At 44.7% G+C, this 27859-nt stretch overlaps 1 protein-coding gene across 2 annotated transcripts in view; it reads right to left on the reverse strand.

Annotated features, from left to right (window-relative positions):
• Positions 1-27859, reverse strand: part of LOC122788278 (alpha-actinin-4) — a 1502973-nt gene that overhangs the window by 163754 nt on the left and 1311360 nt on the right. For both annotated transcript variants that reach the window (XM_044055436.1, XM_044055378.1), the window contains exon 19: positions 4561-4641. In XM_044055436.1, the coding sequence (XP_043911371.1) occupies positions 4561-4641 (81 nt within the window). The remainder of the gene's footprint in view (positions 1-4560; positions 4642-27859) is intronic.

The following is a 27859-nucleotide window of genomic DNA, read 5'->3' on the forward strand; positions in this document are numbered from 1 at the left end:
ACAACTCCCTTTGTCAGGCGTACGGATGTTCCCATTTCATGCTCTGAGTATAGCAAGTTTGGCATTTATAACTTTAGAAACAAACTCCATTACTGTTAAATATTAACAGCAAAGTTCTACAAGAGACTACAGAATTTCCCAGCTCGCAAACCTCTCTCAACTGATTTGCTGTTTAGTGAAAAGGTCAATAAAACTTTTTGGGAACCAAATTTACTCCCCCACCTCAAAATTTACTTTTAGTTTCTTGCACAGACAGCAACAGCAAGTGCTCCTTTCCTCAGTCAAAGAGGATATTTCAGAGTTTGACTCAAAGACCATTTCAGCCCTCCATCAAATCAGACCTAAAAATTATTTTCTTAGAATACCTTTTTCCTAGTCGCCATTACATCAGGTAGACTAGTATCTGAACTCCAGGCCTTTTGTCTCAGGCTTCATACTTTATGTTTCATAAGGATAGGGTGTCTTTACATACTAAGACATCCTTTTTGCCTGAGTTTTTCTTCTGAGTCCAACATTAATCAGGTCATCAACCTCCCGGTTTTCTTTATGAATCTCTTGGGTGCACACAGACAACTTCAATTATATCTTCGGCAGACCAAAGATTTCAGAAAATATGACCAAGTTGCATTTTCTCATAACATATCAGGCATGGCAGTTTTCAAAGCAACTTTAGCCAAATGGTTGACTGTTTGCCTATCATTTGTCTATGTGCAAGCCAACAAGAGTACATTCAATGAGGTATACAGTGACCTTTTGGTCAAAAGCTTCGATAGAGGTCATCTGTGCAGCTGCCAGTTGGTCAAAATGCTCATACTTTTATTGCTCATTTAGGTTCATAGGTAGGTTTCTAGGGCTATCTGCCCAAAGGCATTTATAAGCCTAACAGGAACGTGTTGGCTTTCGCCACCCCCTTAGATTAGTTCCCTGTGCCTTTGTCCAGTAGAGCCATTGAAGTGATCCCCGGGGTAAACTTTGTTTCCCAGCCACTTGTCAAAGTTTCTCTTGAAGAGTGTTAGTGAGGAGCTTTGCCTAATGTAGATTGGAATCTTGTTCCAGAGCATGGGAAGTCTATGGGACAGGAATCTATCCCTCCAGCACGTCTTATTTATTGCTGTGGTGAGGTTTAGATCCCTAGAGCGCTTGGCTCGAGGGGATATGGTTTTCTTTAGGTGGAGCATGTCCATCAATCCTGGGTTGGACATGGCCTTGTATGTCGGGCAGAGATCACCTCTGAGTAGGTGGTATGCAACAGAGTACAGCTGGAGTTTCTTCAGTCGAGCTGCATACGGCATCTGTTTGAGGCCAGTGATCCTAGGTGAGGTACTTCTATGGTCTTTTCAGCTGTTGCAGGTGTCTAAGGTACATCCCAAATGGGGTGTTGTACTCTATGATGGGTCTGATGAGTGATGCGTAGAGGGGCACAATGACCTCTTTTGATCTGGATGCAAACCCTTTTGTGATGAGGTGGGCCACATAGGATTTTCTAACCACTTTGGCAATGTGATTAGCAAAGGAGAGATTACTATCTACTTTGGTCCCCAGATCCATTATTAGGTCTTCCGTATTTAGGGGGCTACCACCTATGTGGTAATTTGTGGGTACTTTTCCAAAGGGGATGACTATGCACTTTTTGACATTTAGCTCGAGGCCATGGTTTTGACCCCAGGTATCTGTCTCCAGTGAGACCCTTTTGGAGGATGTCTGTCAGCCGGAGTCAACTACAGCCCCCTAGTTTGCAGTAGTCTGCGAACTTCGGTCAGCCATAGACCTCCTGTGCTTGCCTGTACCTCTGAGAAGTATATGCCAAACAGGAGGGGTCCTAGGACTGAGCCCTAGGGAACACCCCTTGCAACCGGTTTACAGTCAGACCTAGATCTCAACTCTTACCATGTGGGTTCTGTCCGTGAGCCAGTTGGCAACCCATCTCGTGACATAGGGGTTTATGCTCAGGCTGGTGAGTTTGCCTATAAAACCAGACTGGGGAATGGTGTTGAAGGTATTTGCGAGGTCTAGGTAGGCTGTGTGGACCACCTTCCCCTAGTCTATAGCCTCGGTAACTGTCTCAAAGTAGTCCACCAGGTTTAGGAGGCATGATCTGCCCTTAAAGCCGAAGTGGGTAGGGTCCAGTGTTTGGAGGTTCCCAATGTCTCTCAATGAGATCCATGATGATGTGGCTCCATAGCCTTGCACACCAAGCTAGTCAGGCTTACAGGGCGATAGTTCCCGGGGTCTGTCATGGCTCCACCTTTGTGGACAGGAATAACCATTGCTGTGCACCACTCTATGGGCAAGTAGCCTGTGGAGAGGCTGAGTTTGAACAGTGTGTTTAGGTGAGGGGTTAGTTCGTCTTAGAGCTCGTGTAGGACACAGCCTGGGACACCATCCGGTCCCATTGATGCTGTGTTTTTGGCTTTGGACAGGGCTGTTTTAACCTGAGTGCCTGTGTTTTCAGGGGCACTACATTCTTCTGGCATGGTTATGGGCCCTTTTGGGGGTGAGAGAGGGTGAAGTTTGCACTGAACCTGTCTCTGCCAGGATGTTGGTGATATTGGTCGGTTCAGTGTATATTGTGCCATTCTGCACCAACTCAGAGCAGATCTGAGAATTGCCACTTAGATTCTTGACATAGCTAAATAATGCCTTGTGGTTATCTTTGGAGTCCTTGGCATTTTTTCTTTCGAAGCTAGCCTTGGATGATTTTTATTTATCTAAGTAATACCCGAAACCCTGGTTTTGCAGGCCACCTCTGCCACGAAGGTGACGTCTTCCATTAGAGTCCCCCTCCCACCTCTTGCAGAACAAACTCCTTATGAGTCTTGAAAAGGACTCTGGGATTTATGAAACCAGCTTCTTCTACCTCAGTGAAAAAGGTCTTTTAGGGATAGAGAAACAGATCACAATGACAGACAAGGTCTTTCCTTCCGGCTCACTTCTGGAGGCCATATTCCTTCACTTTGGGGCTGAAGAGAGAAGATCTATCAAACAGGGCCCTGGTGAACAAAGACTTGAAGGGCTCTACGAATTTGCACAAGTGCATCCAGGAATGTCTTCTGATAGCTATGCCCAAACCTGTCACCCTTGAGGTACCCTATATGCAGCATGGGACCTCATGGATGCATTAGATATGGACTGAAGGGTAGCCAGTTGTGCAGAAACCTTATTCTGGTCCTTCAAGGACATGTATCCAGAAAGATTTGAAGAACTCCATCAAATCTCTTTGCAACCTGGTAAAATATGCCAAGCAATTTTATGACCTTCAGGTAAAGGTTGCTGAGCTGTAGACATGCTTCCCAAATCTGTTCAAGGCCCTAAACTCCTTGTTAGGGGGAAGGGCAGACATGCTCTGAGCTCTCTGGTGGTTGCTGCCACAACCATAACATCTACTGGGACCCCTTTTACTCCAGTGTGCCCTGGCTTTCGGGGGGGGTGCTAAAAATGTATCCGGTCGCTTTGGAACTGGCTCTACAGTACACAGTTCCTTCCATGCATGGTGTGAGAACAGATCTATTAACTTAAAGCCAAAGGGATCACCCAAAACGTAGATAAGCCAGACCTGAAGGACTCCAAAAATACCAACTCCTCCTGGGAAGAGGGATCGGAAAAAACATCCACTTTTTTGCTTTAAATTTCTAGCATTTCTCCAAAGGAAATATTCTTAGGTGGAGATCTGTGGGACCCTTCCCCTTCATCAAAATTAGTGTCTTCTGTGAGAGATTCCTGAGGGGAATCCAGATATCTCCTCTTACATGTCCTCTTCCTAGGGACCTCATCATCAAGAACAAATGAAAATGAAATCAGATCCTCCATTTTAGAGTCAGAAGCCTCACTGTATGCATTTTCCCCCCAGAAGGGAGACACCTCTCGGGTGAGGATCAACTTAAATGTAGCTGGGTGCCTCTAAGGATGTGCATCAGGGAGATGGCTAAAAGCAACTTAAGGTCAGGTTCAGCAGTGTAGCAAAACTCATGCTTCAATGTGTGAATACAATAAACGTGCAGTGGTGTACATACAGTTAAACCAACATATGCAACTGCAGTTTTTAACCTTTTGATTGAAAAATGTCACATTAAACAAAATGGAGGCGCTACAAACTGCTGTATTATTTCCAAGCTTACAAGAGTATAGAAAAAACGCTGAAGAGAACTTTGGTGCAGAGACTGTTGCCCCTCTTAAATGAAAAGTTCTGCCACAAGTTTCAAGTAGGGTAATATGACAATAAAATGCATTAAAACAAAATTACAAAATGCAAGGTGGGGGAAAGACAGAGCACCCATACCAGGCAGTATCCTGTAGAGATAAGGAGAGCCTGGAAATCATCAACTTTGAGTTCCTGTTTGTTTTTGCTCCATGTGGCAAACAAGAGAGAGCAAACACCACAGGATGAAAAAGTTAACATGACAAGAACAGAGCAAGAGACTGGAGGTGCCAGTGTTTTTAATAGAATATAAAATGAAGGATGAACACAGTACAAAAACAGAGAGAGGAGAAACAGAGGAAAGAGTCAAACATTAATACAGCATACACAATTATACAGCATACACTGGAGGTGGTTCTTGATACCTTGTTCTCTGTTTCAACATCGTATCCCAAGCTGATAAGACACGCCTTGAACTCTTCTGCTCCAAGTTTGCCGCTGTGGTCCTGTGGTGGAGGCACAATCAGGAGACACATGCAGGATGAAATGGTTGGGCAGGAACAGGATGGCAGTCATGGTGACCACAGCATGCAGATCACAGGCGTTAAAACATGCAAAAGATGAGGAGGGAAGTTACATTAGACAAGATACAAAAAAACTAGTCAACAATTTTTGAACACAATCTACTTGCAGTTTTCACAAATGCATGCATTTAAACTATACCTTTTGTACACTATTGTAAGCAGACACTGGAATCTAATCCATTTTTTGTACAAGCAGCAGACCTTTTGCATATCTTCCCACTGACTGCTACAGCTTGTGAACTAGACAGTTAAACTAGCAGAACTCTTGAAAGATCAAGAATGGCAAGTAGCTAAATGCATAATACCTTAAATTCAATTCAGGTCAATCGGCCATAACCAGACACATCTGAGAATACATCTTCAGTTCAGCAACTTGAACATTAGCAAAAATAATTTTTGGTACCATTTTGCATTACAATTCAATTAAGATGTGCATAAAATGGCGCATTTCTAACTTCAGCAAATCCTGAACAGTATTACTAAACATGTATGTCAGTACTGTTTACTTTACTATACTTTTAAGACAGGATCTATCCTGCCACTATACTCGGTAGTAGTTCCAATTCTACCTACTAGAAATACATTGGGATGAACAAACATGAGAAACGCCAACTGTTCTCTTGCACAAACACCAGATGCATGAATGTGAAAAATGTGCAACAGATGCAAAAAAAAAAAAGTCACACTAGAGCATGAAAGCTTTTTAAAGTTATTAAAAAAAAAACATATCCCAAAAAAGCCACCATAGTATTACATCTACAACTTCATATTTATGAAGCCTTTGCTGTAGTCATTACATTGTTCCTACCTGCAGCAGAATATCAGCTGCCACCAAGCTCCTCTTCCATCAATTCTACCAGACCCACTTTGTCGTCCTCCTGGATTTAACCAGACCCATGTCCCAGACCAGTGAGGAGATGAGAGGATGCTGCAGCAGCACCATACTAATACAAGTAGTACTTGCCTTACCAGTCTATGCAGCAGATTTGCGAGCTCCACAACTGCTGCCCTCGAGAGGTGTATGCATGCTTCCACACATGTGCAACATCCTGACTAATCATCTTACTGCTTTTACAGACAGGAGCTCCTAAGGCTCATATGCTGCTTATTGAAACAAGCCTAGGCCACCACCCACCCCAGGATAGGCAAGCCAACAATCAACTCCCATCCACCCCCCTGCATCTTCCCACCAAGCACTTGTGCCATTAATCGAACACGTGTTATATGTGGCACAGTAAGGACTTGGTCCTTCTGTACCACTAGGGCTTAGGGGTATTCAGTTAAAAAAAAACAAAAAAAAAAAACAGTGCATCTTCATCTGCATTTCACATTCTTTTTTCAGAGTCTAAAAAACATTTGGAGCAAAAGGCTAAGCTGAATCTGTGGAAAACCCATGGCTCTCATCATTTTAGGACTTGGAGCTCAGATCCCTCTTGCTAATGTGATAGTATGTAAAAGGGAAGTTTTCCAAGACACAGATTTCAGGGATGCAGAAGGAGCCAATGTAGGTTTCTCTAGTGCAAATTTCAGATCCCATGGAGGATGATTTTTTTCCAGCAACAATCTCCAGAATAAAGCTCTGAGAAACTAACAGGTTGCCATGATTCTAAATAAGAATCCACAGGCATTTCATTGGGTTTACTATCAAAACTTGGAAACTGCATCGGTCAACAGGCTTGTGGTCGATTTGCAGTTTCCAAGTCGGCAGAATGTTTACTCAAAATTGATAGACTACACTACAGTGAACGGGTAGTGTAGGTTGATAATTTGGGTTTGACATTGTGCAGAGAGGTTGTGCTTCAGTAAGGAACAGGGAATTAACCAATTTTGCCATCGTAGTGCAATCTCAGAGTTGGTATATTTAATGTGCAGGGGAGTGTGCCCCCCAAATTCGGGGGGGGGGGTGCAGGGGGTGTAGCCCCCTGCAAAATAGTACAATTAACATACTGTTGACTGTAGAGTTCAACAATATGTTAATGTGCATAGCAAGAAGTGAGTGACATCACTTCCTGCCATGTCAAATACATCGAACCATGGTGGTCGAACTCATTTTTGCTTTGGTTTACTTTTCGGAATTTCAAATTCAGCATTTTGGGTCGACATTTTAAACAGTCGACCGAAGTTGATTCAAAATTCCAACAGCAAACCATTTTATTGCCTGAACTGAGTACCTTCACTGATGCATACTTCAGCATTGTATTAAACAGCATAGACAGGAATTGTAGAATCAGACAATGAAGGAGACAAGAGGTCTTGACTCCTCCTGTGGACCCCAATCAATTCTTAAATTTCGCCAAGTAATTTCCTTACTTTGTAGCCTCTTTCATATTTGGCATATCCTCTAAACTGGTGCTTTAAAGGCAGGAGGGTAATATTCATGCTATAAGCTGTTGCAGGGCCCCCTTACCTTAGGTTAATACGACCACTTGCATAGGCAGTGTAAAAGGTCTCACCCATGGATGTTTGTAGAAGGGCAAACCAATTTTATCACTGTGATGAATGAGCTATTAAAACACACCTTTAAATACTCCTCCCTTATTTTTTGAATCACTCTTGGGAGAAGGTGAATTGTCAGTTATACATACAGGAAATGATCTGTTCACTTCAAGGAGAAAGCACCCACTGCCCAAGCCTCTATGTGGTGCTTTGGAGCACAAGTTTTATAATGGTGTTTTGTTCGGAAAAGCTAACGGGTCTATATCTGGAACACCACATCTGTAAACTGCATATATGGGGATGCATCCCTGTACATCATTCATTTATGGGATCTACTGATAAACTCGGTGGCAGACCACCTGAGCAGATCATCAGGGTTGGCTCTTGCACTGCTTTTAGAATAGTCTCTGAATATAGAGCAATTCCCAAGCAGACATTACCAGCTTGCATGGAATGAGGCTATAAGAGTCCATCCTTACTTGTTTACATACCTCATGAGTGCAGTTGTCCATGATCACCTGTACAATTCTCTCTCCTAACATGTCTGGATACCTTGATATCTTAGACCACAGCAAGCATCTCCATTACACTGTCATTTCCCTCTCATTTGTCCTCGAGTGGAAGGCCGCATTCTGAGGCATCTCCAGTCACGGTCAGATTAGGAGGTTCCTGTCTAACAGTACCTTCTAGTTTTCTCGGACTTGAATGGACCACCACTCCAGTTTCTGTTTGATACAGGGGATGGGGCTGTTAACTACAAGTATTTCTAAGGTACCACTGGAGCTCCATCATGTGAAGCCCTAACAAGGTTAGTATTAAAATTGTGCAAGCTACAAAAAATACAGTTGTGTACACTTACAATAAATGTAGATGTTACAGTTTATTCACTGCTGCAGTCATCACACTTGGGTTATCTGCCTGCAGGCAGCCCTCAGTCGGCCCGAATACCAAAGTCTTAGTATATCGGCATCAGATGCTGTCACTTCTTCCATGACGTTAGGTCGTCAGGGGTATAAAACAGGCAGCTAACGCCATTACATCAGTTTTTCTTGCCCTAAATGTCAGCAGGCCCAAATAGACAGCTGGTATATGGTGGGGAACACCATCAGTAAAAAGTAAATACCAACACCATTAGGAATGGCCATAGAGAGGAGAGGTAGAAAGACAGAGAAAGCCAGGGGGCTGGAGGGAGGGAAACCAGGACTGCAACAGTGAATACACTTGAACATCTACATTTATGGTAAGTGTACACAACTGTACTATGTTTTGTGTTTCAATGTGGCAGTCATCACACTTGGGTTGATTCCCAAAGCTGAGGAAGGGTGGAGGCAGTCAAGAGGTATTAGGGCTGGCTAATAGGCCTTGTAAGACTGCTCTAGCAAATCCAGCCCTGGATTTAGAAAAGATAGGCAAGTGGTAATGGCTTGGTGAAGGTGTGTACAGAACTCCAGGTTGCAGCTTCTAGAATGTCCCTAGTAGGGACTCCCTTGAGAAATGCTGTAAAGGTGGAAGTAGCCCTAGTGGAATGTGGTCTGATCCCCTGTGGTGTAGGTTTTACATGGTGCTTGTAGCAGAAATGGACACAGTGTGCTATCCATTTGTAAATGGTTTGCTTTGAAATGGCCTTACCCTCTACCCCCGTAGCAAAGCTGACTAGCAGCTGGTCAGATTTTGAGAAGTTTAGTCCTGTCAAGGTAGAACCTGAGCTGTCTGTGCACGCCCAAGGAGTGCAGGATCCTTTCCCTTTTATTTTGAGGATTAGGGAAGAATGTTGGCAAATAGATGGGTTGGTTTGGAGCCACACTGGACAATACCTTAAGCATAAAGGACGGGTTAGTCCTGAGGGAAACCCTATCAGCATGGAAAATAATGAAGGGTTCCATAACCATTATTGCCTGTAACTCAGATACTCTTCTTGCTGAAGTTATGGCTAAAAAACAAAGCTGTTTTCCAAGAGAGGACTTTTAACTCTGCTGAGGCAGCAGTTTCAAATGGGGGAAGCATAAGCTTTTCCAGTACAAAGTTAAGGTCCCAGGCAGGGGTAGGTGCTCTCCTAGGGGGCCTTAAGTTGTTAGCCCCTCTCAGAAACGGCTTGATGAGGTGAGAAAAAAAGAGGTGGCTCAGTATTATAATGAGCTGAGATGGCAGAGGCATGAATCTTAATGGAGAAGGATAGACCTCTGTGGAGTAGCTCTGCTAGGTAATCCAGGATTAGAGGTAAAGAGGGCACTGCTGTGTCCTTCCTTTGAGCCTGATTCCAACACCATTTCCATTTTTCAGCGTAGGATTTCCTAGTACTAGGCCTTCTGGCTTCAAGAATGATGTCCACCACCTGTTTGCTGAGGACTGCTGATGGGGTATTCAAGGGATAAGCCAGGCTGCAAGGTTTAGAGTTTGCAATTGTGGATGCAAAATCTGTCCCTCCTGCTGAGACAGCAGCGTAGGAGTCTGGTGAAAGTGCCAGGGTGGTACTGTTGTCAGGCTGCATAAGAGTGGGTACCAGTGCTGGCGTGGCCAGTGTGAGGCAGTAAGAATTGTCCTTGGCCTGTCCTGTTATCTTGAGTAGTACTCTAGAGAAGGGGCGGGGGCATAAATTGAGAGGTTTTCCCACTGAAAGGATAGGGCATCCACTGTCTAGGCCCTGCTGTAAGGGTTCCTGGTGCAGTATTTGCTCAACTGGTGGTTCTCGGGGGAGGCAAAGAGGTCCACCTCCGGTGTCCCCCACCTCTGGATCAGAAGGTTGAAGGTGTTGGGGTCCAATTTCCACTCGTTTGGGTCCAGGAAATTTCTGCTTACGTCATCTTCCAGTGAATTTTGTTTGCCTGGCAGGAATTGAGCTTGTAGATGCACTTTGTTGCTCAAGGCTGTGCTCCACAGGGCCATGGCTAACCTGTAGAGTGGGTAAGAATGGGTTCCTCCCCTGCCTGTTTATGTACAACTGTGGTGTTGTTTGTTTTTATAAGCAGTTGTCCTGGAAAGTTTAGTTATTTGAAGGCTGTCAGAGCATTCTGTACAGCTAGCATCTCTTTCTGATTGATGTGCAGGAGAATCTGGTCTGGGCTCCAGTGGCCCTGAATGCATTTGCCTGCCATGCGAGCCCCCATGGATAGTCTGATGCTTCTGTTGTCAGGGTTTGGGCAGCGGGCGGTTGAGTGAAAAACAGTCCCTTGCTGTGGTTGCATGCTTCTGCCCACAAAAGAAACACCGTCCTTAGAGAAGGTATGAAAGGAATGCCTGTTTCCAGGTCCTGAGAATGTTGGCACCATAGACTTTTTAAGTACCACTGAAGTTTCCTCATATGCAGTCTTGCATATGGAATTAGCAGAATACATGAAGCCATGAACCCTAGGGCCTGCAGTATTTTTTTGCAGAAAGCTGGGTTCTGGTGGCCATTTGTTTGAAGTAGTTTGTCAGACAGGCCTGTTTTTCTGAAGTGAGACATGCCATCTGGGAAGTTGTGTCCAAGCTTGCTCCCAGGAATACAATCTTTTGACTGGGTACCAGTAGTGATTTCTTTTTGTTGGTGTACCCCAATGAAGTGAGAAGGCTTTTACAAATGCCAGGTGCTGAAGCAGCAATTCCTGACTGTCCGCCTGAATCAAGCAGTCGTCCAACTATGGGAAAATATGGATATTTCTCTGCCTGCAGTATGCAATGGCTGGAGCAAGGCACTTTGTGAATACTCTGGGCGAAGTAGATAAGCCAAAGGGAAGTGCAGAGAACTGAAAGTGCATAGAACCTGCCCTGAAACATAGCTATTTCCTGCATGATTCCCTTATGGGGATGTGCAGATAAGCTTCTTTTAAGTCTAGAGTGACTAACCAGGCATCCTTGACTAGCATAGGGAGAAGCTGTTGCAGGGTAAGCATCTTGAATTTTGGGACCACCAGAAAGGTGTTGAGAATTGAAAGATCCAGGATTGGGTGCCAAGAGCCCTCTTTTCTGGGCACCAGGAAAAGTCTGGAGTAGAAACCCTGACCCCTTTGTTCTACTGGAACAGTTTGAATAGCTCTGATATTGAGCAGGGAAAGTACTTGCTTTTTAGCCTCTGCCCACTGGTTTGGAGGAAGGTCTGGAAAATCTCTTTGGGTTGACAGTGAATGGATGTAGAATATGTACCCCTGGGATATGTTTTGGACCCATAGGGTCTTGAGTAATGGACATCCAGTTTTTTGCATGAATGGCAAGTTTTCCTCCTAGGGCACAAGCAACTGGGAACGATAATTGAAAACTCGTGAACTTTTTCCATAAGGAGGTGGCTTGCCACTCCCTGTTTTTGGGGTGGGAGCACTCCATTGTTTAGATCTCTGCATACCCCGAGATTGTAGTCTGGGTGGCCTGTTTCCCCTGGGTCTGGTCCTGGAAGGGGCTGGAAAGGACCAGTTTTTAGAAGGCCAATGCCTACTCAATCTAGGTGGCTGCACTTGTAAGAATTCTTTGACAGTTTGCATAGAGTTAGCTTTTTCTTCCATCTTTTTAAGAACTTCTGCTTTGGTGCCAAACAAACCGTCCTTATTTAAAGGAGCGTCTGTGTCTGGTAATTTGGATTTGACATGATCTGGCAAGGTTTGTTCCTTCAGCCAAGCATGCCTTCTCAGTACAGACCTAGTGACTGCAGTCCTGCAAAATGCTTCTAGGGCATCAAAGCCACACTGCAAAGTATGCTTACTAACTTGGTTTGCAGAATGCATTAGCTCTTGTAAATCATTTTCTGCACAATCTGGAAGTAATACAATTTTATGTTTAATTAGTTCCATAATATGTTGCTGGTACTTCAACATGTGAAACTGGCAATTCAACGCCCTGATGGCAAGAGGTATAAACTTTCTTACCCCATATCTGTCTAAAGCTCTGGAATCCCTGTCTGAAGGGGAAAGATTTTTGGCTGTAGTAGCCTTAACACCTTTAAGTCCCTGGGAAATGGTCCCTGGATCTGCAGTAGGATTCCTGGAGAAATTTGTGGGAATCAGGTACTCTGTAGTACCAGTCAGGTTTCCTAGGTGCCAGGGGAAAAGTATCTGGAGTAAGACTAGATTCCATAAAAACATCTATAACATCCAGGACAGGGGGTATTGCTAGAGGCCTGTGCTGAGGCAACTCTAAAAATTCTGAGTCTCTTTGGACTGAGGGTAGTCTTGGCATTCCCAGTGAAAACGCTCAAAGTATGCAAGGTTTCACCAAAAGAAAAATACTCTGGAGGGGAGGCAGAGGGAATGGATTCCTCTGCATTTGAATCCTCATAGGCTGATAAGGACATGTCCTGATAATCAGAAGGGTCAGTCACTGGATTTCTAGTCTGCAGAATCAGAAGGAAACAATTCTTTGTCTCTTAACAGGGGAAGGCTGGCTTCCCCTAATTAGGGTAATAAGCTCTTCAGCCATTCTAAGCATTTGTTTTTGTGGCATGGCAGCTTGAGCATACACTTTGGTCGGTTTTCTAGGCGGAGTGCATACGCTGGGCTTAAGAAACTTGGTCGTTTTGGCTAAAACAAGGTCATCTGCTTGATTTGAACATCGGTAGGACAGAATACACCCTCAGACGCCGGTGCCTGCACAGTGGCTACGGACCCATCCAAGGTAGAGACATCCACAGGTTCCATAGTTGAAGAAACTCAGACTCCGGATGGGTCTCGGCAGAGGCCTGCAAATCCACAGAAGCAGGCATCAGAGGCTGCAAAAGCGACTCACTGAGTACCGGTGGACTGGCAACTAGCTTAACGGAAGCATAGACAACAGTTTTGGACCTATGCGGTCTCTATCTACGTTTTTTCGAAGGATCGGTAGTCTGTCTTATCGAAGCCATTTCGGAATACGGAGACAAAGCAAAAGAATTTAGCGACAAAGATGGCCCGGACGATGAATAATTCGGGTATTAAACAAGGCACAAAGCAGACGGTGAGGGAAGTCGTGGTCTGAGCATGAACAGGTGACTCAGTAAGAATTAAAATCTCTGAGGTATTTGCTTTCCACAGGCAAGACAATTGTTAACTTCTGACATCGGTTAGAGCAAGAAAAAAGGATCCCAATGGGGTACTAAGCTTTAGAAGACTTCAGGATTATAAACTCAAACAAAAATTTCAGCTAGAGGCCGACCGGCACTTGTGAACTGCTTCTGCTTCGGGCTCCTCAACGGCAAGAAAGACTGATGTAATGGCATCGGCTGCCTGTTTTATAACCCTGACGTCATGGAAGAAGCGACAGCATCCGACGCAGAAATACTAAGACTCTGGTATTTTGGCCGTCTGAGGGCTCCCTGGAGGCAGATAACCCAAGTATGATGACTGCAACAGTGAAATGCTAAGAACATCCTAGTGCCACCAGGAATTCCCGGGCCATTACAGGGCTCTTAAAAGAAATGTCAAATACTGGACTTGCTGCTTCCACTTGTATTAAGGGAGAAACCTTTTGATTCCTGGACTCAGAGGGTCCTTAAGTCACTTGAATGTCCTTGGTTCTGTGATGGACAACTGCTGGAACTAGACACTCAACAGCTTTACGAAACAGGAGTGGTAAGTGAGTTTGCAGCATCTGCATCTTGATTTTTGTGAACTTTAGGAAGGTGTTCAACCAGTACAAGTCCAAAATGAGTCTCCAAGGACCATTAATTTTGCCTTTGGTAGAGTTTATCAATCCCTGCTGAAGATCTTCCAGAAGGGAAGCTACAAAATATTTTTGCACTTTTGGTAATGGAAGTTGCCTGCCATTTTTTGGTTTTAACAGAAATTAAGTTGGTAACCCTGGCTGCCTACTTAATGTCTTTACTTATGTTTTTCCAGTTTCGTGAGAAGTGGACTAGATGGATTCCTCTCTTGGTGGAATGGAAAGGGTTTAGGAGATTCCACAAGGGCTGGCCCATCAGGCTTTGGGATGGGGGTAAAAGGAGAGGATGAAGTCTGTAATAAGTCATAGCTGCTCCCTTTGGTGGTGGGGATAGGATAGCCCAAAGGCCTCCACTTTTCTTACTGGCACACTTTCATCTGCTTAGAAACAACCACTGTAGCAAGGGTATCATACCAGTAAGTAGTCAAACTTCTGCATCAAACAGTTTTTCCACTATGTGCTGCTTGCCCTAGAACTGTAATGGTTCTGGGTCAGAGTCCTTCAGTCTCCATTTGCCTACTGCATGAACAAGTTACTTAACCAGGATGCGTTAATAGTTTAGTAGTGCACTGCCTGCAGCCCTACCCCTCTCCTTTACTCTCTTGAATACTTCTGCAGTAGCATAGACAGTGGCTCGTTTCCAACTGGTGTACTACACATCCTCTGGCAGGGACTGAAGCCTCAGCAGACAAGGATCCTTACAACAGAACTTGCTGCTGCTGCCTGGATGCTATATCCATGGTAATACACCATCTCAATGTTTTACCACCTGATCTAGAGTAAAGGTTGGTTTCCTGAGGCTTTTGCCATCAGGTTTGCCAGATCTTTACCCCCATCCTTTCCTTCCTCAGGTTTAAAAACAGCCTGCAAACTTGGTCATATGTTTGACCACAGTAGCTGTTGCTTATACCTTCCTCCCAAAACAGAGAACAATGCTCTCCTTTTCAATGGGACTGTACGAGGACCTGGAACCAATTCCAATCCTTTTCAGCATCTAGAAACACTAATGCTGAGCAACCTGTAAGGATCTCGGAAGTACTTGTGGGATTCCTGAATACCAGAACATGTACCCCTTTTTCGTGTATTGGGGGAATATAGGTTTAAAGGTGTTCAATCCCAGAAGGTTAAAGTAGTGTTTCTGGACCTCAGACACCCTTCTGTCCTTCCATTTGAAGTGTTCCATTTTGTAAAAGGTATTACAAAATGAGATGCACAGGACATAGTGCTAAGTCTCTCATATCTTGGGGAAGATCTCTTTTGACAAATGGGACTCCAATCACTGAAGGTAGATAGTACAGTTTTGTACCTACCATAAATGTAGATGTCCGAATTGGATAGCATCTGCAGTCATAACAACTGGGTTGTCCTGTCGTCAGGCAGCCCTTCAGTCGGCCGGATTCCAAAGTCCGGGTCCGGCTTCGGCTGATGTCGCACTTCACCCGACGTCATCTCTGTTGGACTTCGGGTATAAAAGCATCAGCCGACGCCATTTTCTTCAGTGTTTCTTGCCCCAGATGCCAGAAGCCCTATAGAAGGCTAAAAAATTTTGGATAGATGCCAATGTTTCCAAAAGATAGAGGTAAACACAAAAATAAGCATGTATGTACATAAATACAAACAAATACACCATGAAAGAAATCCCCACTAGCTAGCTATTAGAAGGGTAAACACCCTAGGAGTACCACAGAGGGAAGGAGGGAGGGTAATCCTGACTGCAGATGCTATCCAATTCGGACATCTACATTTATGGTAGGTACAAAATTGTACTATGTCCTTCATGGATGCATCTGCAGTCATAACAACTGGGTAGAATACCATAGCCAACTAGGGAGGAGGATAAAAGTAAATTATGGTGTGTTTAGGATCCCTTGCAGAACAGCAGTGGCAAACCCTGCTCGGGATCTGGAATATAGAGGTAAATTATAATGCTTGGCAAATGTATGCACGGAGGTCCAAGTAGCCGCCTCAATAATGTCTTTGGTAGCCACTCCTCGTAAGAAGGCTGTGGTAGTGGCTGTTGCCCTTGTAGAATGAGGTCTTATGTTCTGTGGAATTGGCTTTCCATGGAAGGAGTAACAGAATCGTATGCAATTTCCTATCCATTTGGAGATTGTCTGCTTGGAAATAGCTTTTCCTTCCCTTCCTGTTGCATAGGCTACGAAAAGTTGGTCAGTCTTTCTGCTATTTTTTGTTCTGTCCAAGTAGTAGCGTAGCTGTCTATGTACATCCAAGGTATGCAGTATTCTTTCCCTCTGTTTTGTGGGTTGGGAAAGAAGGTAGGCAGGTGGATTGCCTGGTTTAAAGACACTCTGGATACCACCTTAGGCATAAATGTAGGATTAGTCCTCATGGACACTATCTTGGTGGAAGATTAGAAAGGGTTGCACTGCCATTAAGGCCTGTAGTTCTGAAACCCTCCTTGCTGAAGTAATTGCCAGTAGGAAAGCAGTTTTCCATGACAGGTGTTGTAGGTCTGCTGTTGCTGCTGGTTCAAAAGGTGATAGTGTCAATTTTTCTAGCACAAAGTTCAAGTCCCAAGCTGGCAATGGTGGTTTCCTTGGAGGTTTTACATTCTTGATTCCTCTGAGGAACTGCCTGAGCAAAGGGTGTGAAAAAACAGGTGGATCAAAGCTGTATTCTGCTGAAATAGCTGATGCATGAATCTTGATGGAGGAGTAGGACAGGCCTGAATGAAGTAGTTCGCCAGATACTCCAGAATGTTAGGCATATCTATGTTTGATACATCTTTTCCTCTTGCAGAACTCCAAATGACAAACCTTTTCCATTTCCCAGCATAATTCCTTCTAGTTGAAGGCCTGCGTGCTTCAAGAATAATGTCTTTAACTCTTTGTGAAAGTTCTGTATTAGCAGCTGCTATGTGATGTTCCATGCAGTCAGTTGCAGCGTTTTTAGGTTTGGATGCATGGTGCTGAAGTTGTTCTGAGTTAGCATCAAAGGCATCAGGGAATTGGCCACATATTGTTCGAGACATGCTCCTCAGTAGTGGGTACCAATGCTGTCTTGGCCAGTTTGGAGCTATCAGGATTATCCTTGGACGTTCCTCCTTGATTTTTAGTAGTACTTTGTGTATCAAGGGAAGAGGTGGGAATGCATATGCTGTTAGGCCTTTCCAGCTGAAGGAGAGCGAGTCCACTTTCCATGCTAGTGGGTGGAATGTCCTTGTGCAGAATTTTTGAGCTGGTGATTGAGAGGTGATGCGAATAGATCTATCTGAGGCATTCCCCATTTCTTGAGATGGTCTTGAAGATATCGAGTGCAGCTGCCATTCGTGGGCATCCGATGTGGTCCTGCTTAACATATCTGCTAGAGTTTTCTTTTCCTGGCACAAATATTGCCTGTAACTGGATGTTGTAGCTGAGTGCCAGGGTCCACAGCTCCAAGGTCATTCTGCATAGGGGGTAAGAATGAGTGCCTCCCTGTTTGTTGATGTACCACATGACTGTGGTGTTGTCTGTCCTTATCATCAAGTGGTCCTCCTTGAGAAATGGTCTGAAGTTTTGGATTGCCAGTTTTATTGCCAGCATTTCTTTTAGGTTGATGTGCAGGTGAAGTTGGTCCTGTGTCCACAATCCTTGTACGCATTTGTCCAGCATATGCCCCCATCCTAGGTCTGAAGCATCTGTTGTGATGGTCTGGCTTGCTTGACCCTTGCGAAAGGGCAGGCCTGGGTTTGACTGGCATGCCTGAGCCCACCATAGGAACTCCTGTTTTAAGCATGGTATTAGTGGGATTTCCGTTTCTAGGCTGTGTCTGTGTTGGGACCATAAATTCTTTAGGTACCACTGTAGTTTTCTCATATGTAGTCTGGCAAATGGAACCAAGATTATGCATGATGCCATGAAACCCAAGGCCTGCAGTACCTTTCTTGCTGTTAACTTGTTCAGTTTTGTTAGTGCCAAGAAGTAAAGAGGGAGTTCTTTTGTTCTTCTGTAGTTAGGAATGCCATTTGTCTTACTGTGTCCAATTCGCTCCCAGGAAAGTCCTTGTCTGGGATGGTATCAGTCTTGACTTTTGTAAATTGACTGTGTATCCCAGTGCTTGAAGCAAGTAAATGACCCTTTGTAAATCTGTTGTCAGCTTGCTTTTGTTGTCTCCTTGTATCAGGCAGTCGCCCAGGTATGGATAAATTTGAATTCCCTGTAGTCTGCAATGGCGATTACTGATGCCAGGCATTCTGTGAATACTCTGGGCAGTAGATAAGCCAAAGGGCAATGCTGAGAATTGATAGTGCTCTGATCCTGCAAGAAATCTGAGGTATCTTCTGCAGATTGGTCGAATGGGGACGTGCAGGTATGCCTCCTTGAGATCTAGAGTTACCAGCCAACACTCCTTGCCCAGCATGGGAAGAAGTTGCTGTAGGGTCAGCATTTTGAATTTTGGGACAATGATGTAAGTATTCAGGGTGGACAGGTCTAGAATTGGTCTCCAACTGTTTTCCTTTCTTGGAACTAGGAATAGTCTGGAGTAGAACCCCTTTCCTTGCTCTGCTGTTGGCACTTTCTCCACAGCTCTCATGTTTGCTAACTCCATTATCTGTTGTAGAACCTCTGTCTTTTGATTTGGAGGTAGATTTGGCATTCCTCTTTTGTCTGGTAAAGTGTGGAAGTGGAACCGGTAACCTTGATCTATGGTTCGTAAAATCCACTTGTCCTTTGTTATGTGGTGCCAGTTTTTTGAAAATAAAGTTAGCTTTCCGCCTAGAGGAGCTGCTATTTGTTCCCTGGTAGGCGGGTTTAGGATTAAGTCACTGTGGCTGTGTTGATGTAGTGGCAGGTGTGGAGTCTGTGCCTCTGTTGTTACCTTGCCACTGTCGTCCTCTGTAGGCACCTCCTCTGGATTGATTTCTGCCTCAGGAACGTCTATTCCTGCCCCTTTGAGGTCTTGTGGAGTCAGGAAAGGACCAATTTTTGGCAGGCCAGTTCCTGCTAAACCTTGGGGGTTGAACCTGCAAGAAATCTTTAACTGTCTGGACTGATTTTGCCTTTTCTTCCATTTTCTTCATAACCAGCTGGGCAGGTGTACCAAACAAACTTGTTTTATCCATAGGAGCATCTAGCAATTTAGATTTAACATGATCCGGTAAAGCTTGCTCCTTTAGCCATGCATGCCTTCTAATTACAGTGCCAGTCATGGCTGATCTAAATGAAGCCTCCAGTGCATCATAGCCACATTTTAAAGAATGGTTACTAACTTGCTGTATGTTATTTACCATTTCTAATACATATTTCTTATCAAGAGATAGATCAGTGGTTAGCTTTTTAGTTAACTGATCAAGCATAAACTCTTGGTATTGTATCATGTGAAACTGACAGTTTAAAGCTCTAGCTGAGAGAGTGGCTGAAGTGTAAACCTTTTTACCCCATCTGTCTAATGACCTTGCTTCCCTTTCTGAAGGAACAGGGTTTTAGCTATGGTCGCTGCAACTGCCTTGGGACCCTGGGAAATAGTTTCGGGTCTGCAAGAGGGCCTTGTAAAGGTGGTGATGAGTATAAAGCACCCTGTAAAATCTGTCTGGTTTGGCAGGGGCTGGGGGTAAAGAATCTGGAGCGAAGCAGACATCATTGAAAGCATCATCCACCACAGAGAGAACAGGAGGTATAGCTAAGGGCCTGTGCTGTGGAAGATGCAAAAGGTCCTAAGTCTTTTCTGGAGTCTGAAAAATCCTGTTGCTGCCATTGGAACTGTTCTCGCATGGCATGCAAGGTTTCCCCAAAGGAGAATTCTTCTGGTGGGGAAGCAGCTGGAATGGATTCTTCAGCATCAGAATCTTCAAAATTGGAGAAAGGAGCCTCTGGCTGGTCAGTTATGTCTGATTCATCAGCAGAATCATCAGAGGACACTGGCTCATGGGGCTCTGCCCTAGGTCTCTTCTCTGGGGCTGAGAGGCCCTGTCTGGGTGAGATTGAGATCCTCTAATTAATGAAATTAAATCTTCTGCCAAAGTAAGCATTTGGGAACTGGAAGAGGGCCTGGTTGAGGGGGGTTTAACAGGCACTGTTTTAGTAGTCTTGGCTGCTTTAGCCCTGGCGAAGGCCTTAATGGACATGGCTGCTGGAGGCCTAGCAGCACCACGTGCTGGGGTGGAGACATCCAAGGGAATAGTGTCTGATAAGTCAGTGGTAAGCACCGTAGTGGGTAAAATTTCTGAGGCCGATTCAAGAGTGTTAGCAGGGACCTCAGTTGTAGAGATAGATTCAGCTGTATTTTGATCAGTTTTCTCGGTTTCGCCGAAACCGAGACACTCCTTGTTTGCTTAACCATGGTTTCGCCAAAACCGCGGACCGCGTGTCGGTCTTTTCTTTGCGTTTTGGCAGAATGCGTAGTCGGAGGATCCGACGGCATAATGTACGCAAAATCAGAACCAAAACTGTACTGCATACTCCGGCCGACGTCTAAGCGTTCGTCGGTTGAAAGAAGCACAGGACGAACAGGCTGCTACGTCGTGGGCTGGGCCTAAGCAAGGCAGGCAGTAAGAGTGGAAATCTTTATGAGGCATTTGTTTCCCACAGGTTAAACAATTATTAACTTTTTCTGACATCGGCTGAGGCAAGAAAGAGTCCCCAACGGGGTACTTAGCTTTAGAAGTCTTCGAAGTAGTATTCGGTAGAAGTAATCTCTGGATCCGACCGACCGGCACTTGCGAACAGCTTCTGCTTCGGGCGCCACGCGGCAAGAAAGACTGAAGAAAATGGCGTCGGCTGATGCTTTTATACCCGAAGTCCAACAGAGATGACGTCGGGTGAAGTGCGACATCAGCCGAAGCCGGACCCGGACTTTGGAATCCGGCCGACTGAAGGGCTGCCTGACGACAGGACAACCCAGTTGTTACGACTGCAGATGCATCCATGAAGGACATCTACAGCTGGTTGTGCATTCATTAAATTAAGGCACGAGCCAGGGAGATCCACTCATTTGGGGGGTACAAAGACCTGGTTGTTAAATGAAACTGGCAACTGCAAGGAGCCCAGGAAGATGGACATGCTAGGTTTGGACTTTTGGTTCCATTTAACTGGGGATGGTATGCCCAAGGTTGGGTGTGCAGTCAAGCACCCCAAACCTGCTCATTCCTGCCACGGATTTCTTCCTTAATTAGCACCGAAGGGGTACCACATTCACCTTAGAAACATGCAAGAATGTATGGTTATCTGGGCAGATCAGTTTGAGCCTTGGGTTCAATTGGCTGTGCGATTCAAAGGGGCAACACCAAAGGCCTCAGACAGCTTAAACAAGCTGGGCAAGGGCAGAAAAGGCAACTCATCAGATCCCTCAACCCAACTCCAAATTAGAAGTTTTGAGCTTTTTAACTGATTGATGTTTAAATCGGTTTGCTCTCGTTTATTACAGAAGCACTGCATTTGCACTGGTTTGCCTTTGTCTTAGCAAAGCTCCACAGAGTTTGGCGAACAGCGACTGCTCTGCTGTGCATCTGATCCAAGGCATCTGCAGATCTCTGCAAAATTTTCAATGAATATTGCACTTTTGAACAGCATTTTCACCATATCACTGCTTATTTGAACTTCTTTTTTTCTGAAATTGTTGCACTCTGCTGTAGCATAGACTAGACTTGGACTGAATTTAGTTCTGTTTGTACACGTTAAGCACTAAACCAGGCCGCCTTTTGTTGAACTGTGCTCCCCTGCACCCTAGTGGTAGGAGTGTGCAGTCAGAACTCATCTAATCGAAGTTTCCTCTTGAACAAGCTCAGTTTTGAGCTTTTTTATTGGTTAATTTGTTTAAATCAGTTTGTTCTCATTTGCTGCATAAACACAGTGTCCGATGAGCAGCAGTGGGCACCACTGGCCGACAGTCTTCTGCCTACAAATTTTTCTTAGCACTCCGCTGCTGCTCCATCAGTGAGTTCTCATAATTGTCCCTCACTGACAGGTGAAAGATTCAGCAAAGCTCCTAAAGTCAACACAGATCTACCCCACAAGTCCTTCGTATTTTTCTCCACTTCTCCTGTCCACTACTTCACCTGGTCCTTCCTGTCCTCTTCCCGTTTTCTGAACGCAACTTACCAAGCATTATGAAAGGACAACTTCCCACAGTTTCGCCAGCCAGCCTGGTCGACATGGGCATCTGGGAGGCAATGTAGCAATTGCCTCATGTACACTGACAACCCACTTCGTCTACACAAATTCCATTACATGAGAGATGCATCTATATCAAGAATCTAGAATCCAGGCTCTCGCTCAGCAGTCCGTTTATCTGATACTAAAGCAGGCTGTCAGCATACACCTCATCTCCTGCACCTACCAAACCAACACCACAAACCTACATATGCAGAGATCCTTACCAGAAGCTTACCTAAACATAGATCTCCCATACAAACACAAGCAGAATTCATGTAATACATCCTCTGCAGAACATAGTACACACATATACACATTACACACAGTGCCTCACCAGTCAAGCCCCTATGGTATAACACAAAAAACACACCAGTCACAGGCAACTCAATTGAGACACACAGATGTCCCTCTCACCAGGCTGGATAAGGAAAAAGTCAGTCAGCTGTCTGTCAGGTGCCAAGATCTGCCACATCACACATGCACTCTCAACAGGCACCGTTATGACTCAGTCATAGTCCATGTTGGTGTGAACGACAGATGTCCCTCACTGGACTATATGAAGAGAGACATGACTGAGCTCAGTCTCTCAGGCAGGTATGTCTCTAGCCTTAAGCAGGATTTTATCTTCACCTAGGAGACTACCTCAATACAAACAAAAAATTATAGATTTCAACAATTGGTTTAGTTCCTGGTGTCATTCAAAGGGGATCCCATATCTGTCAGCCTGGGATGACATGGTCAACAGACCACAGGTGCTTTGCCAGAGATGGTGTTCATCTGCCACCCCTGGGATTTTGGTTACTGGCTAAGGCGCTTGTCACCCCCATAGTGCCTTTTTTACATAATGTCACAAGAACAAAATTCCCGATGTAAAAGTACCCTCTAAAAACAACCTCAAGGTTTAAGGCTGCAGAGCGCACCCCAGCTATACCAGGTTACATTTCCTTCCACACATTTAGACCACAAACTGAAGGTGTGAGAACTAAAGGAAATGGTGCATCAATAATCATTAAAGATAAACACACCTCTAGAGTGGTTAAACAGCATTATTTCCTTGAATTACTTCAGGTGCAATTGACTGTAGGCAAGTCCTCTTCTTCAGGACATGGCCAGCTATAGGACCCCCCCTCCATGAATCAGAACATCCACTCAGCCCACTTGGATCTACTTGAGTCAAAATACAACCTACCAAACACCCTGGTTTTGGGTGACTAATTGCCCATCCATTGACTGGGTTAATTATACATGTTCTAACTCGCTTGCCCAAAGGTTCCTGGACTTGGTTAACTCCAATGCCCTGGACCAGCTGGTTGACACATTCACAAGGGGCTCAAACATCCTGGACCTGGTGCGCACCACCATGGGGGACTGCTACACCACCTCCGGTCTGTGGCCAGCCCTGGTGAGATTTGACCATAAATCAGTCTCTAAAACTAACTATAACACAAGACCCCCCCCTTCCAGCAACAACTAGGCTAAAAAAAGCCTCCAAGGCCAATTGCAACCTTTTACGTGACAGCATAAATACATTCATATCCCCTCCCCCACTGATGGAATAGTTGTGTAAAACCTTACCATAACCACAGATGTCCTCTTCTATATGCTGCAGTATTCATAACATGAGGGAGTCCGCCTCTGGGGGCTCACTCATCTGGTCAGTACACAAAAGTCTGATGCTACTGTGAGCTACGTGCGACATCATACTGCATCTAAACATATGGCGGTCAAAGTGATGGCTGGTATAAAATGGTTGTCGGCACATACCAGACCTCAGAACTGAATGCCACAAAGCACCAGCCTGGTCCAAGGCAAGGAAAACGACACCAGTAACAAGCAAGCATCAGTGGGAAGGCGGGGGGGGGGGGGATAATACTGCAGCATATAGAAGAGAAGGGCATCTATGTTTATGGTAACATTCGACAACTATTCTAACATGAGGGAGAGTACCAAAGCTCATGTAGAGGAATAACTGGGCGGAGGAGCAGAAAAGTACAGTTTTGTACCTACCATAAATGTAGATGTTCGAAGAGCCACATTGCTGCAGTCCTTACACTTGGGTAGTCCGCTGTCCTCGGTCGGCCCGAATATCAAAGTATAAGGCTGACGTCGGTCAAGGCGCATTAGACTGACATCAGAACGTCAGGGTACAAATGCGCATGACCGACGTCATATCCTCAGTCTTTTCTTGCCCCAGATGTCAGAAGACCCTAAAAAGAAAGGTCAAAATCAAAAGACAGCAAACAACCAACCAACCACCCTTGCACTAATAATATGTACAATATATACAATATACACAATATTTACAATCCAACCCACACAACCGCCTCTAACTACAGAGGGAAGGAGGAGGGTAAATTGGACTGCAGCAATGTGGATCTTCGAACATCTACATTTATGGTAGGTACAAAACTGTACTATGTTCTTCATCTCACATTGCTGCAGTCCTTACACTTGGGTAGAATCCCAAAGCAGAGGTAAGGGCGGATGGCAAAACTATAAAGAAGCAGGAGCTGCCAAAATGCCCTGTAAAATAGCAGTGGCAAAACCAGCCCTAGATTTAGAGTAAAGTGGAAGGTGATAATGCTTAGAGAAAGTATGCACTGAACTCCAAGTAGCTGCCTCCAAAATATCTTTAGTTGCCACCCCCCTTAAAAAAGCTGTCAAAGTGGCAGTAGCCCTAGTGGAATGAGGCCTAATCCCAGCTGGAATCTCCTTGCCATGATGGGAATAACAGAAAGCAATGCAAAACCCAATCCACTTAGAAATAGTTTGTTTTGACACAGGCTTGCCCTGAGAACTCAAAGCAAAAGAAACAAATAACTGCTGAGACTGCCTGAACCCTTTAGTTCTGCTCAAATAATATCGCAACTGCCTGTGTACATCTAAAGTGTGCAAAATCTTTTCCCCTTTATTTTGGGGATTTGCATAAAAAGTAGGCAAATGAATAGTTTGGTTTAAAGCCACACTAGAAACCACTTTAGGCATAAAAGAAGGATTAGTACGTAAAGATACCCTATCCTTATGGAAAATGAAGAAAGGCTCAACCGCCATAAGGGCCTGCAATTCAGATACCCTTCTTGCAGAGGTAATGGCCAACAAAAAAGCAGTCTTCCATGATAAATATTTCAACTCGGTAGTAGCTGCAGGCTCAAAAGGTTGTAGAGTAAGTTTCTCCAACACAAAATTGAGATCCCAAGCAGGAGTAGGAGCTCTACGTGGGGGTCTTATATTCTTTGCCCCTCTAAGAAATTGCTTGAACAAAGGATGAGAAAACAATGGTGGGTCACAGTCATAGTGAGCTAAAATTGCTGCAGCATGAACCTTAATAGAAGAGAAGGACAAACCTTTGTCCAGTAACTCAGTAAGATATTGAAGAGCCACACTTAAATTAGGCTCAGAAACATCAAAATCCTTTGCTGCACTCCAAAATAAAAATCTCTTCCATTTATCTGCACACTTTCCTTGTACTAGGCCTTCTAGCTTCCAAAATAACATTCAAAACTTGCTGTGGAAGCTGAGACCTCTATGGTTCAAAACAGAATATGCCAGGCTGTTAGGTGAAGAGAGTGAAGCTTGACATTGAGTAAATGACTGTTCTCCTGAGACAACAGGTGTGGAATCAAGGCAAAGGCCATGGAGGCTCCTGCCAGACTTCTCAGCAATGGGTACCAGTGTTTTCGACGCCAATCTGGATCCTGTAAATTCACCTTTGGCTTGTCCTGTCTTACCATTAGAAGTTCCTTTGGGAGGAGAGGCAGAGGTGGAAAGGCATACACATGAAGATTGCTCCAATTGAAAGAAAGAGCATCCACTTTCCAAGCTGTGGGATGAAACCTTTTCGCAAAACTTTGGCAGCTGGTGGTTTAGTGGAGAAGCGAACAGATCTATGTCTGGAGTTCCCCATGACACTGTCAATTTCTGAAATACATGAGGATCCAATTTCCACTCGTGGGGATCCATAATTCGCCTGCTCAACACATCTGCTAAGGAGTTCTGTGCTCCCGGCAGAAACCTTGCCTGAAGATTTAGCTGTAAACTGAGAGCAGTCTCCCACAAAATCATTGCTTGCCTGCATAGAGGATAAGAATGCGTTCCCCTTGCTTGTTGATGTACCACATGACAGTTGTGTTGTCTGTTAGAATCAACACCTGCCCTGGAAGAAGTAAATCCTTGAAAGCTATTAATGCAAACTGGACTGCTAACATCTCCTTCAAGTTGATATGTAGATGTTGTAGTCTGGCAGGCCACTTGTCTTGTATCCACTTTCCATTTAGATGAGCTCGCCAAGCTTTGTCTGAGGCATCTGTCGTTAGAATCTGACTCGCCTCTGGCCGGGTCACAGAGAGTCCCTTGTTTAGGTGACATTCCTGAGCCCACCACAAAAACTCCTTTTGAATGCAAGGTATTATCTGAATGACGGTGTCCAGATCCTGGCAGTGCTGTGTCCATACATTTTTGAGATACCATTGTAGCTTCCTCATATGCAGTTTGGCATTGGGAAGCACCAGAATACAAGATGCCATGAACCCCAAGGCTTGAAGGACTGTCCTTGCAGTCAGCCTGGACTGATGAGACAATTGATGAAAGTAAAGGGAAAGATTCTTTTGTTTGTCTGGGGTCAAAAATGCCATCTGGGATGCTGTATTCAGTCTTACACCCAGAAAGCACATGTCCTGAGAGGGTACTAGACTGGACTTTATTTCGTTCACAGAATACCCCAGGCATCTTAGCACTGCTATCACATATTCCAAATGATGAAGAAGCTCGTCCCTTCCTTGAGCCAGAATCAGGCAATCGTCCAAATAAGGATAGATCTGTATTCCTTTTAGCCTGAAGAAAGCTATCACTGGAGCCAGAACTTTCGTGAACACTCTGGGCAGTAGATAAGCCAAAGGGCAATGCAGAGAACTGATAATGAGAAGTCCCAGCTCGAAAACGCAGATACTTCCTGCAACTCAGTCTGATAGGAACATGAAGGTAAGCCTCCTTGAGATCTAAAGTTACCATCCAATGATCTTTGCCCAGCAGGGGTAAAAGCTGTTGTAACGTCAACATTTTGAACTTGGGAATGTCCAGATAAGTGTTGAGGATAGATAAATCCAAAATTGGTCTCCACGTGTTCCCCTTCTTTGGTACTAGGAACAGGCGAGAATAAAATCCTAGGCCCACTTCTGGCATAGGGACTGGCTGAATGGCCCCTATTTGGAGTAACAGAGAAATTTGTTTGTGAGCCTCTATTCTTTGCTGAGGAGGAACGTCTGGCATGCCTTTGAAAGGAGGCAAAGTATGGAAATAAAACCTGTAACCTTGGTGTACGATATCCAATACCCATCTGTCTTGGGTAATTAAACTCCAATTTTCCTTGAAAAGTGCCAACCTTCCTCCCAAAGGTGCTGCCAGACGAGAAGGCTCTGGCAGCTGAAAAGGTAGGTCATTGGGTCTGTTTACGAAAGGACTGACCCCTGCCCTCACCCGAAGACTGTGCAGGTGAACTCCCTGTTCTAGGCCTGAAAGAGCCCTGAGCTCTGCCCCTACCACGTCTAGATCTACCCCTAGACTGGGAATCATAAGAAGGATACGTCCACCCCTTGGTAGGCCAATTTCTACTAAACTTTGGAGGTTGAACCTGCAAAAAATCTTTAACAGTCTGCATAGACTTAGCCTTGTCTTCCATTTTCTTTAAGACTGCCTCAACAGGTGAACCAAACAACACATCAGATTGTAAAGGTGCATCTAAAATCCTCGTCTTAACATGGTCAGATAAATTCTGATCCCTCAACCAGGCGTGCCTGCGAAGAACTGACCCAGTGGCAGCCACCCTAGACGAGGCCTGTACAGCATCAAAACCACATTGCAAAGAATGCTTACCCACCTGTTCAGAAACATATACTAAATCTTGTAACTCTTTACACTCAATACCTTCCGCCAGAGCATCTACCTTAGACTTCAATTGAGAAAGTAGATAGTTTTGGTATTTCAACATGTGAAACTGGCAATTCAAAGCCCTCATA

This window comes from Protopterus annectens, chromosome 1.part0, assembly GCF_019279795.1.
Source record: "Protopterus annectens isolate FY-2018-M chromosome 1.part0, PAN1.0, whole genome shotgun sequence".
In the NCBI taxonomy this organism is placed as follows: domain Eukaryota; kingdom Metazoa; phylum Chordata; order Ceratodontiformes; family Protopteridae; genus Protopterus; species Protopterus annectens.